We start from the raw sequence: 11,913 nt of genomic DNA, 5'->3' as shown, positions 1-11,913 counted from the left end.
AAAAGGCCCTGCTGCTTTATCATTTGAAAAGTGTTGTAATAGAAGAAGCCCTTCCAACTTCTCCCCTCCCTGTTACATCCACTATTTGGACAAAGAACAAGCCCATTGTCAGCCAAACCTAAAACAAAGTGAATTGCATTTATCATTATAAACACAAAAGCAAGTCCTGTGGCATTGTACAGCATGTGCAGTGCAATGCTCTACTGTAAGGCTGAGATCGCCTAGCTCCTGTTCCCCAGTGGGGCAGCTATGTGCTGCAATGGCTGCCCTGCCCGCCAGGTGAACAGATCAGTGGCCACCGTGTTTCTGGCCCCACATGGTCAAACCAAATCCTAACTTTCTCTTGGGTAAAATAAATGTTGTGTTCTTTGAATCTTGCAAGATTCCAGATTTTTAATAACTTACTTTTTCTTTGCCTTTTTTTTTTTTTTCTTCAAAATGCATTTATCCCATTAACATCCTCAACACTACCAAATAGCCTCCCATTCATTCCTTCTGAAACATTTCGCATGCAGCTTTGCAAGTGGCACTGCTCTGCAGCTGCTGTCAGCCAGCACTACCTTGTACAGGTTGTCCCTCTCGTTCCTTCTCTTCAGTGGCAAACTTTCTAAGCCCAAGGACTGCTTTGTGTAGGATCTTCTCGTAACACAGGTGCCGGAAGAGAAGTGCCTGGCTGTAGGTGCACAGCCAGCTGTGTGTGCAGCTCTACATCAGCTGCTGCGGCACTTTCCATCATCAGAGGAGGGACATGAGCCAATGTTTCTGTATTCAAGTGTACCTTGCATCAAAGTGGATATAGTTATAGGATAGGGCTTCAGCCAGCACCATGGCTCAAGAGTCTGCCCCTGGCAGCAGCATGAAGCACCAACCATGGTCTGAGAACACAGTAACACACAGCCCTTGGTTTGGTCAGTCCAAATAAGTCTGTAAGAGATTTAGTGTACTGTTTCTGAAGAGTTTCAACTATCAAAAGGTACTGATGCTTGTAAACCACCTTTACCTGTCTTTGTCTTGACTTATGTAGTAATGGCCCACAAGAACTTGCTGCATTGCCATGTCCCCTGCATGTACAACACTTATCCACATAGTGCATACGCTATGTGCTACATAACCTGTTTTTTCTTTTCCAGGCTTCTTCAGATAAGAAATAAACTCAGCTGCAAGATAGGGATGCTACCATCATAGTCATCTGACTTCATAGCCCCAATGGAGGGCACTAGGTAATACCGGTGGAGGCTAGAGTTTTAATGCCTGGGGGCAACCCTCTGATGTGGAACCTTCTGATCTTCATTTGCCATCCATACAACTTGTCAGCACTATGCTGTTAGAGCAGGACAGAGCTGCTCTTAGCATCTGTTGCTCTAACTGTGGGCTGGCTGTGTACCCAATTATGTCGTCACTCTCCTCCTCTCAGTGCTAAGAGCTCATCTGTACATTTGCACTAAAAATTTCACATTTTTAGTCTTTAAACCTCTGCTAAATTTTATTGCATCAGAATAATTTTTGACTTTCTGAATGTCTGTGAAACACTCACATAGTTCTTATTACCACAATAGCTCCAGTGACCTCAACATACTTCCTTTGTAAGAAGAAAAAAAAAAACCAGCTTTGTGCCTGGACAACTGAGATAAAACAAAGTCAAATTCAGTTCTAACATGTCCATGTCCAAGCTACAGGATCACTTTTGATGGAATGAGATTATTTTAGTTTAAACATATTTCTCTCTTCCCAAGTTTTTCTCCAAATTTGTTACTCTGATCTCTGCTTTTGAACATCCTATTCTTTATTACTTTTGCAGGTGTCTCAACCAGAATGGACATTTTCTTCACCTTGTAGGCTAAACTAAAATGAAGATTTGATAACATCTGTGACTTTTGCTTTCAGTGCAGCAGAAAATGACCAAACAATGCTGCAGTTATTCAGCCCTTTTCTCTCCCTAGAAAACAGAGAAGTCACAAGTTCAAAAATACATTCAGCTCCCATAGCCACAGCTGACTGCAAGGAAGCAAGGGATCCATTTTCATTATACTCTTGACTGTCCATCTGAAGCATTAATATTGCCACAAACAAGGTCAGAGGCAGTGTGGTGAGGGAAGCAGTGATGTTGCCCTGCCAGCTTCAGACTATCAGCTGCACAATGTGCTATCCAAGTTCTGACTGAAGAGGTTTCAATAGCAGGAATGTGGGGTTCTTCCCCTCCATATGTTGGCCATGCTGTATGTATTTTCCTGTAGGGGATGCTGGGACAGGCAAGGCATGGGTGAGGAGCACAGCCTGCTTTATCTGCCCCGCAGCACTCTATGAAGTTCCTTCCTCTTCTCATCCCAGACCAACAGTCTCCTCTGCCAAACAAGTGTGGTTCAAAAGGAGTTCTAACAGCTGCACTCCTTGCAGACTAACTCCAAATCCAAAGGAGGATCTAAGAGTCTCAAGAATGGGGATAAGAGTTTTTTAAATTATTAATTCAAAAGTACATAGGTTGCTCTGAAAGTAATGTCTCATTATTTCCATGGAAACTACAATAAAGAGTACGGTAACACTATTTGATAGGGAAAATTCTCAGCTATAAAACACTCTTTTCCAACACAGCCACCACCTTGAGCTATGTATTTTCACCAGCCATGAAGGTGAGCCTGTATGCCAAACCCATCAAAATCTGCACCAGCAGAAGTGACCTTCTGTAACTGTTGTCACCACTGAAATGCACCACCTACCCACCTTACTGTGCTCGCCTCCACTGTTTGGGACCCATAAATATTCAGCAAGCATCAATGAATGTCAGTGGGTGCCTTTATTCCACATGGTGGAATTAAATGACAAACATTTGCTCCATGCGCTTCCACGTCAGACACCATTTTGTCAGACTGTCCCTTTGCAACCTTCTATCACACAGCAACAACATGTTAATGGAATACTGGTTGAAAGGTACATCACCACCAACATCTGCCTCTGACATCATGGGCCAACATCATAAAATATATGCATTACTTTCAGAGCAGCCATTGTATTTTCAATTATGCAAAGAATCTCCACTCCCAAAAATCACTCTGATCAAGGGAAGGCTTATGAAAACCACTTCAAGAGCATTAAGAATGATGGTTCTGCAGAATTTCTTCTTCAGGACAAGAGCTGCCATTTAAGAAGCTAATTTAAAAATCTTTTTATTCATGTAGAGCAGAGATTGTCTGGTCAATATATAATTACAATACGCTCCTTTCTCTCCGGCCCCCTTCCTGCTATTTCAGTGTATTGCTTCTCTAGGCAATCCCTATCTTCCTAGCTCCTTTAAAGCTGACACTTACTTAATTTTCTTGGGATATGCTTCTTCTGCAACTAAAGTAAATAGTAAAATTTCATAAAATTGAGATTGAATGCTTTTCTAGACAACTGCATAGCTCTTCTCTTGACTAGACTTCATGAACTATCACATTTGAGTGACTCATCTCATGTGATAAACCCCCACATTTATTTTTTATTATCTACCCATACTATAGTATGATGAAGAAAAATACTGCAATATAATTATTCTGGCAAATGCTTTTACTTGAGATGTCACAGCTATGATACGTAAGTGGAAAAAAACCAAAAAACTTGCAAAAGGAAATCAAATACGGTAACTAGGCAGAATCAACACATGCTTTATTTCCATTGCATATAAAACTTTCATATGAAGGTATTGACGTACAGTACTATCCCACAGGCTGTAAGAGAGGCTAAGAAACCAGTGAAAGAATTGTCATGTGCAATGTTCACACAAGTTGCCACTCTCAAGACATCCCCAAATTAATAACAAAAAGTTGTTCAGGATTTTTGTTGTTATAGTGTCCCTTTTATACTGTTAAAACAAAAGCAATCCATTTTCTTTGGGCCAGGGCTGCTAAAATCTACAGTTTGTGTCAAAAAGGAGACTCTGTTTTCTCTTGAAAAAGAATCACTCCTTTTAACAAAAGGTCGCATGCTACAGGGGCTGGGCATCACTGGAATGAGGAGAGGTATTTACCTTACTCTGGCAAATCCACTGCTATCAGTCCTACGCGGTTTGGAGCAACATGATACTCAAACAGCAAGAGATGCTCAGAGTCCAACCTGCAAACCTAATACTAGTGTTATTAAAAGATCTAGAGGCCTATCATTCTCCTATAGATCTAGTGCATTATGCTATACACACCTGTACAAAGCCTTACGTACATCTATACAAAATAAAAGCTTTGGCTGCTTATAACACTAATATTAGTGTTGGAAAGCATTTCCAAGATTGAAGTGGTCTTTTGTCCTACTTTATTGATTCTGCTTATATAGTTGTAATTTGTGCTACTAAATAAAGAGTATTAGATGATCTTTAAAAAACAAGTATATGAGCTATCCCCATTTAGTTCCATTTGTTTCATTTGCAAATATGCATTAAAACCAAATGCTTATTAGAGATGCTTTCCAAAGCTTGTTCAGCACAATTCAGTACTGAAATACAACATCAATGTTTTTTTAGTAGCAAGTAATGGCTGCAATAATCCCTGATGATAGCCTGTAAAAAGATAATCAGAGAGGCAATACAATTATATTGCCAGAAGTCTGGAAAAGCTTCAACTTCCAGCATGTTTATGAATGAAAGCTCTCTGTAGTATCATGCAAACTAGCTTGCACAAGTAACCACATCAGCTAGCAACTGAAAATATGACAAATATGCCCAGCCCTATCCCCAAAGCTACCTCAAATGCAGCAAAACAGAAGAAAATATTGTTTGAAGTTAAGGCACAGCCCTGGGACCAAAGACCTGCAGCTTTTTTTTTTTTTTTTTTTTTTTTTTTTTTTTTTTTAATTTTATTGATATATCTTTATGTATTTTATACTTTTCTTGAATCTTCCATAAACAAGCTCTAAGGTGACACAGAATATATTACAGGAGAAAAAAATGTACAAGGAATATGTATACACAATAATCATTCTCTCACCAAGAGTTTCCAAATATAGCAACACCACCCAGACAAGGATGATGTTATAATAAGAACAGATAATTTACATTTAACATTACAGTATGTACATTACAATAAATACACAGTTGTAAACAGAGACAAATAAGACTGTATTACAGGTAAGGTCATTTGGTGAGAAAAATGCATGGCACAAATAAAATAAATAATGCATTTTAAAAGAATTGTCAAAGCTTTCTGTAAAATCCATTTCATTCAAGTTTTTTAAACTTCTGAATGCTGTTTGTTCTATCTATATCCTTTCATTATAATTTTTAACAATGACACAAAACAGTTAAAAATTCAAACACAGCATTATTGAGTACAGTAACTTGCAAGCTAAAGCGTACTGTTATAAGCAATGTGAATTTTCTTACCCCCCTCCCCATTGCTGCACTCAGTACCCAACTCATTGCATTTTCTTATGGCAAAAATACTCAGAACACATAAAGCCACTTGTAAGTTGTACTGTTTTAAAGCAGTGCACAATGCTAAAACACACTTTGGCAAAAGAGGAAAAAAAAAAAAAAAGATTGTACAGTGCATTATATCCCCATCTCTAAGAAATGATATCATTTTCTTTTATGTGATTGTCCGTATGTATGGGTATATATTTCACAATATGGTGTTATTTTCTTCATTTACTTTCAATTTGTGCAGATATAAAACTTTTTCAGGTTTCACTGGTTATTTTGGAATTTATATTGCTTTTCCGTTATTAAAGTTCCAGGCACTCTTGGGGATTGAGAAGATTTTTAGGTGGATCGGGAAGAAATGATGAAGAACAAAAAAATCAAAACATGAAAAAACATGAGTTCTCTTCTTTCTCTTTCCTCCTTCAGCATCATCTGTGCTAAAGCCCTGTGAGGGCTGAAGTAGAGAAAACTTTGACCTGGATAAAGGAGAATGCAAAATACATTTAAAAGCTGAACTGTGAGCCAATACTTTTTAAACAAGTTCTTATTCTAGACCTCAGACACTTAAAAAACAAACAAACAAACAAACAAACAAACCTCTTGTTTTTATATCTTGCAATTTTCCTAAGAAATGAATCCAAATTGGATATGATTGTTGATAATATTTTCTTTTGTTAAGAAATAATCTTGAATCATAGTATCAGAGAATCATAGAATGGCCTGGGTAGAAAGGGACCACAAAGATCATTTAGTTTCAACCCCCCTGCTGTGGGCAGGGTCACCAACCAGCAGACCAGGCTGCCCAGAGCCACATCCAGCCTGGCCTTGAATGCCTCCAGGGATGGGGCATCCACAGCCTCCTTGGGCAACCTGTTCCAGTGTGTCACCACCTCTGTGTGAAAAACTTCCTTATAACATCTAACCTAAACCACCCCTGTCTCAGTTTAATACCTCTCCCCCTTGTCCTATCACTATCCACCCTTTTAAATAACTGTACCCCCTCCTGTTTATACACTCCCTTCAAGTCCTGGAAGGCCAAAATAAGGTCTCTCTGAAGCCTTCTATCTTGATACTGTGGGAGTCTACTCCTTCTCCAGGCAACTCTTTCCCTAGTCAAAACTACAATTTTATGTAAAATTTTATAAAATTTTAATGAAGTGCAAAGCAGTGCAGATGAAATTATTTTGTTTCACGTGACCCAAAAGGTCAGGAAAATAACAAATATGAGCTCCTAACTTCACTGAGTTTTCCAAATAACAAAAGCTTTCAGTACCAATCAGACTTGAAAGTAGGATTCCCTCAGCGCAAGCTCTACACAGAATGAAAAGATCTGAGATAATAATAATGTAGAGTACACTACACCTCTTCTCATAATGCATTGCTCATTTACTTAGAAGTATTAACACAAAAGAGGGATCTGGCTCTTCTGGCAGCAGAAACATGAAAACAGTAATGCTAATCATGATTTCTATGTTGTATGTATGTCAGAGATTAGCAAATGGTCTGACTAGATAGCTAACAGACAAAAAAAAAAAATACAAAGAGTCAGAATTGGAAACATTACAGTAATGCTTCCCTTGCCAAAATAAATATCCCAAACACTGTATTAGCCTGTGCTGACTTAGCAGTCTATAGTTCCCAGGCAAAACAATATCTGAAAATTGTGTTTCAGAGAGACAAAAAAGCAGTCTTCATATCAAAAAGACAATTCATTATCTTTCTTACTGGCTCTGCTCCTGCAAATGTTAATCTTAGTGGTCCAGCTGGTATCAACAGGACCACTTTGGTAGTAAGACAGAACTGCCAGGATCAAGCCACTATAAGAACAACAGCAAAACTTCCTCTAACATGTTTGGGAACATTATAATGAAAACAACAACAAAAAAATGCCATCATACTGAATGAGTTTTAGGTAGCATAAAGGATATTCATGGAACTCGTTAATATATAAAACAATAAACTCTTACAACTTAATATTATCATGAAATTCTAAGGTGCAAAATAATAAGGAAAAAAAAAAATCCCTAGAAATATTATCCAGTGTAGCACAGATTTGTACTGAAAACTTGCAAGTTACTCTTTGGAAAAAAAATGATGAAATCTGAAAATGTTCTTGTTTAAACATAATACCTCAGTACATTTAATAATAAAAGTTAGCTCTACAAAAGATCACTTTTACATATTATACAAAATGCAGAGTTTAGTGCAACCCACCGTGTCACACTTTTTTCAGTCACTCATCAAGAAGACTTGAAGTTAGAAAATCATGTAATTTCCACAGCTCATCTTCCTATTGGTGACAGATTCGTCTTATACAGATTCATGTTGTATCCCATCGTTTGTGTGCATTTGTTTTCCAGCAGGAACCTCAGTTTATTTTCTTTCTGTTTCCTCTGATGATGAACATTATCCAATGCTTAGCTTGTGAAGTAAAATAAAATCAAAAACTACCAAAGTATACCAGCATTCAGGTGGCGCTCCTGTGAAAACATTTGCTTTATTTAATCAAATTTGCGAAATGGAGAGCTTATTAAAACGTAGTTTATCAATGTTCTCTCCCCTGCTTTCTGATGCAATGAAGGTGAAGATTCTGGTTACAATATTCCTGAGTGCCAAACTGAGTCACCAAGGTCAGTTTTGATCAACAAACATCCTGGCTGATGACAGTGAGTTGTGATCATGGTGATAGTATACAACATACACTTTAAACCATTACCTAATTAAAACAACAACAACAACAACAACAACAACAATAACAACAACAACAACAGCAACAACAAACAAACAAAAAACCACAAAAAAGAGAGAGAGAAAGAGAAAGTAAAAGGGAGAGGGCAAGAAAGAAACAAGCTATGTCCTCATCGTTACGTGTCAGAAGAATGGTCTACTACACAAGCTTCTGTCTGATTCTCCTCCTCTTCTACTTCTTCCCCTACTTGCTCATCAAGAGGAATTTCAGTAGATTCTGAATCCTGGGTGCAAAGGGTCTTTGAGTCACTGCAGCTGGTGTCTTCTTCTACTTGACTTCCACTGTCCTTTTCAGTGTCTGACTCACCATCTTCCTCCAGTGTTAGTTCAAACTGGAATTTTTCAGTCTGGCCCTGTCTCTTACCCTCCTCCTGGTCTTCAGGTGCAGGAGAGGGACTCTGAGGAATTGTGCTCTGGTACCATTCTCGATTGTCCTCCAGTGTATCTAAGATATCCTGGGCATCCGGGTGAACAAGATCTGCCCAGGTCTCCCACAGAGGATGAACAATGTAGTCAATAAAGCCCACCTATTTCAAGTAGTACAAAATCAGGGTGAGATCTTATTCACAAAGAAATAATAAACCATGCATATAAGTCACAGTCATTTAATCTATTTACTGCATAGAAGCTTTGGGCATTTATCCAGTCAAAAATAAACAGAACATAATGTCTGAGAAAGATAACTCTAGTAAGAGACACTAGACACACTGCTCTTAAGGTGTCTGAAAGTAACCCTTGCTGCTCTATTCAGAGAACAGGGTCTTTTAGCATTTCAGATGCCTCATTCAGAATTCTGGATATAGACTTGGAAAGGATTTGTTTTCACAGTAATTGTTCTTTACAAATGATTCCACTGCATCTAGCAAGCCAAACAGCTGTTTCATATTTAATTCTGCTTTTGGAAGAAATCCTAAATGAGCAGCTATAAAATATTCTTTACTGAAGCCAGTGCTTCATTGCAGATCACGATAGCGATGGAATTCCTTCAGCAACCACAGTGCTATGCACTGTTTCCACAGTAAGAACCTCAGCTCCCCTCACTTGCTACACAGGAGCTGAATTAATTAACTGTGGGGAGAAGTAGGGGGAGAGAGGGGAAGAAATACCACTTTCAGAAACATACCAAAATATAAAGAATGGCTCTGGACATTCTTTTCCCAAGAAAGGCATACCAAATCAATTACCTGTGATTTTTCTACAGATGCATTGTGCTTATCACACATGGGACTTATCTCCATTCCTCTCTCTCTTTCCCGATCTCCTTGGCGGAAGAATTCCTCCATTATTCTGTCTGTCCATTGGCGGTAGAGATGGAGTGGCTTAGTTGGATTGCTGAGATCTGCACAGTGCACCATATTCTGAAGAACCTAAAATAGATTGAACACCTGCTGTGTTATTACACTAAAGAAAAACAGTTCCTTTTCCATTTACACATTTGGTGGCTGTGAAGCAGAATCATGAAAATACATGTAGTGCAAGATCTATTCTGAACAGCAAAACTCAGTATTTGGATGTTTTTCACACTTGCAGTAATAGCTATGAATTATCTCACTTGCTGCTTCTGCCTATGTAAGAGACAGAAAATATTTCAGAGAAAGACCAATGATATAATTTGAACAAATTACCAACAAATTTGGTAATTTGAACAATAGGGCAAAACCAAAACCAGTCCACAAGTACTTTTCCACCGTATCACTCAGTATGTAATGGAATACGTCACATGTAAGAAACATGTAAGTCGAAAGAGGGAAAAGAACGAGTCATAAAAAGTGTGAAAATGGACAGCTGACCTAATCCACACTGGGGGTTTGTAGGCAAAAGTTATTAACAGAAATTAATACAAATGACTCTTTGAAGATGAGTTTTTTTACCTGAATCCTATCTGAATAGTTATCAAGAAGTAGGACACCAGAACTTGTCACTTTTTTGGTTTCAACCATAGTTTTTAAATCAGCCAAAAGATTCATATGCTTAGACATGTCTGTAGCAAGGACCTTGAAATAAACAATAAAAGAGAAAGAATGGATAAATGAGTATTACGTAAATTATTCTACTGACTTTAAAAAAGCCTTTGGATGCAGCAACAAACTATTCTCAGGGAAAAAATGTAACTTCTGTGCCTGAATTTGAATATACTACAGAAGTCTGAGTCCCATATGCCATTAGTGTCCATCATCAATTCAGTAGAAAATTTGTAACTATGGTTGTGTAATAGAAGATTTACACATCAATTATGAAACAGCTTGAACCAGGACTGTGTACCTTCTAAAAAGGTAGAGTCAGTAATTCAAATTGAAAAGAACTTACTACTTATGTTTGGACAACACAGAATAAAACTTCAAATTTTGATTTTGATTTCATTGATTATAGATCTAACATCACGTAAAATGAGACTGTGTTTTACCATTTATTTCACTGGCTCTGAGGAAAAAAGACTTTAAAACAGAACTCACAATGTCAATGACCATTTTCCTTAATGACTGCCTCTGTTTTTTGGTCAAATTCTGGAAAATGTCACAATTTTCTTCCTGGAGCAGCTTGAAACCCACAGCTAAGTGATGATTCTCCAGTACTGATGAGTCATTGTACATCAAAGCAAGTTCAGAATCTGCAATAATAGTCATAGGGTAGAACGTTACTAAAATCTTTATTTCCACTAAATCCCTTATGATTTTTCAAACTCACTATATTCCTAACAAGATTTACAGATGAGCTTTCAGTAACAGACTTCCTGTAGTTCCCACAGAACCAAAACTTACAGAATTAACTGAATATCTTAACAAATCAAGGAAAAGTATGCTGGAAAAAAGCCAGCCTTGCAGTGCAGTGTGCTGGAATGGTGAGTTAGAAAACAACACAAGGAAGATATTTTTCAGAATACCTTTTCATCTACACACGAAACAATATGGAAAATATTATACAAAAATGCACAAACTAAAACACATTCTAATGTTTTTTTCTTCTAGTCCTGTCTTTGTTACCACCATGCGTGCAAAAATTCAATTATTTAAGTGAAGTTGTATCTATCAGCTACTCAGATCTGGGAATACACAGCTGAAGCTTTGCTGCAGATTAAGCAAAGACCATGTATCTTGGTTTCCAATGTACTTCTGCAGTTATCACATAAGTAGGCATAGGGGTCATTAGTCTATGAGAACAGGACGTCTGTAGAGAAGACTCATAGGACAGTAATACATTTCTGTGTGGTTTGAAAATGCAAGCAGTGGCCTTGTCTACAGCCTCATATTTGAGTATGTTTAACTCCTGATGCCAAAATGCTGCTATCTCTAACAAAAGTGTTCTTCAGTCAGTCATTCAGGTAGTTGCAGGAGCAAGTGGAACTCATATCCCTTCTTAGCAATGCCTGTACTGAGGCATATACAAACAGTTGAACAGTTAGCTTTGACAAATAAAGGCAGTTAAGACAATTTTCTACACAGATTTAGGTTTCACACAGGGACACCACACAGCCAGCTTGGCTTGAAAATGAATCTATTATCAAAAAGACATACTTTTTATACAATTACACTTGTGAAGTGCTGACATTAATTTCTATTTCTTAGTTGTTCTATCTGAAATCTAACCATATGCAAGTCTGTTCTAAACCCTGTCTTCCTTTATCTTCCTTTATCTTCCTTTATCACAGCTTTTTTTCAAAATTCCTCTGGCTCAGTGGGGTGCCTATAAAAGCCCTGCTCTTCAGATTTCATTAGTTTCATTACGTATTCTTCTGCTGTCTTCCTCACTTGTCCTGAACCTATTGATCTCATAAACTGAGAAAA

At 37.8% G+C, this 11,913-nt stretch overlaps 1 protein-coding gene across 7 annotated transcripts in view; it reads right to left on the bottom strand.

Annotated features, from left to right (window-relative positions):
- Positions 1-3,618: 3,618 nt before the first annotated feature.
- Positions 3,619-11,913, bottom strand: part of PDE4D (phosphodiesterase 4D) — a 570,552-nt gene continuing 562,257 nt past the window's right edge. For all 7 annotated transcript variants that reach the window (XM_052670420.1, XM_052670421.1, XM_052670425.1 and 4 more), the window contains 5 exons: positions 10,585-10,739; positions 10,003-10,125; positions 9,316-9,498; positions 7,598-8,658; positions 3,619-5,859 (listed from right to left, as the gene is read on the bottom strand). In XM_052670420.1, the coding sequence (XP_052526380.1) occupies positions 8,248-8,658; positions 9,316-9,498; positions 10,003-10,125; positions 10,585-10,739 (872 nt within the window). In that variant the 3' untranslated portion in view covers positions 3,619-5,859; positions 7,598-8,247. The remainder of the gene's footprint in view (positions 5,860-7,597; positions 8,659-9,315; positions 9,499-10,002; positions 10,126-10,584; positions 10,740-11,913) is intronic.

This window comes from Tympanuchus pallidicinctus, unplaced genomic scaffold (genome assembly GCF_026119805.1).
Source record: "Tympanuchus pallidicinctus isolate F22 unplaced genomic scaffold, pur_lepc_1.0 scaffold9, whole genome shotgun sequence".
Classification (NCBI taxonomy): domain Eukaryota; kingdom Metazoa; phylum Chordata; class Aves; order Galliformes; family Phasianidae; genus Tympanuchus; species Tympanuchus pallidicinctus.
This window is presented reverse-complemented; position numbering and strand designations above follow the sequence as displayed.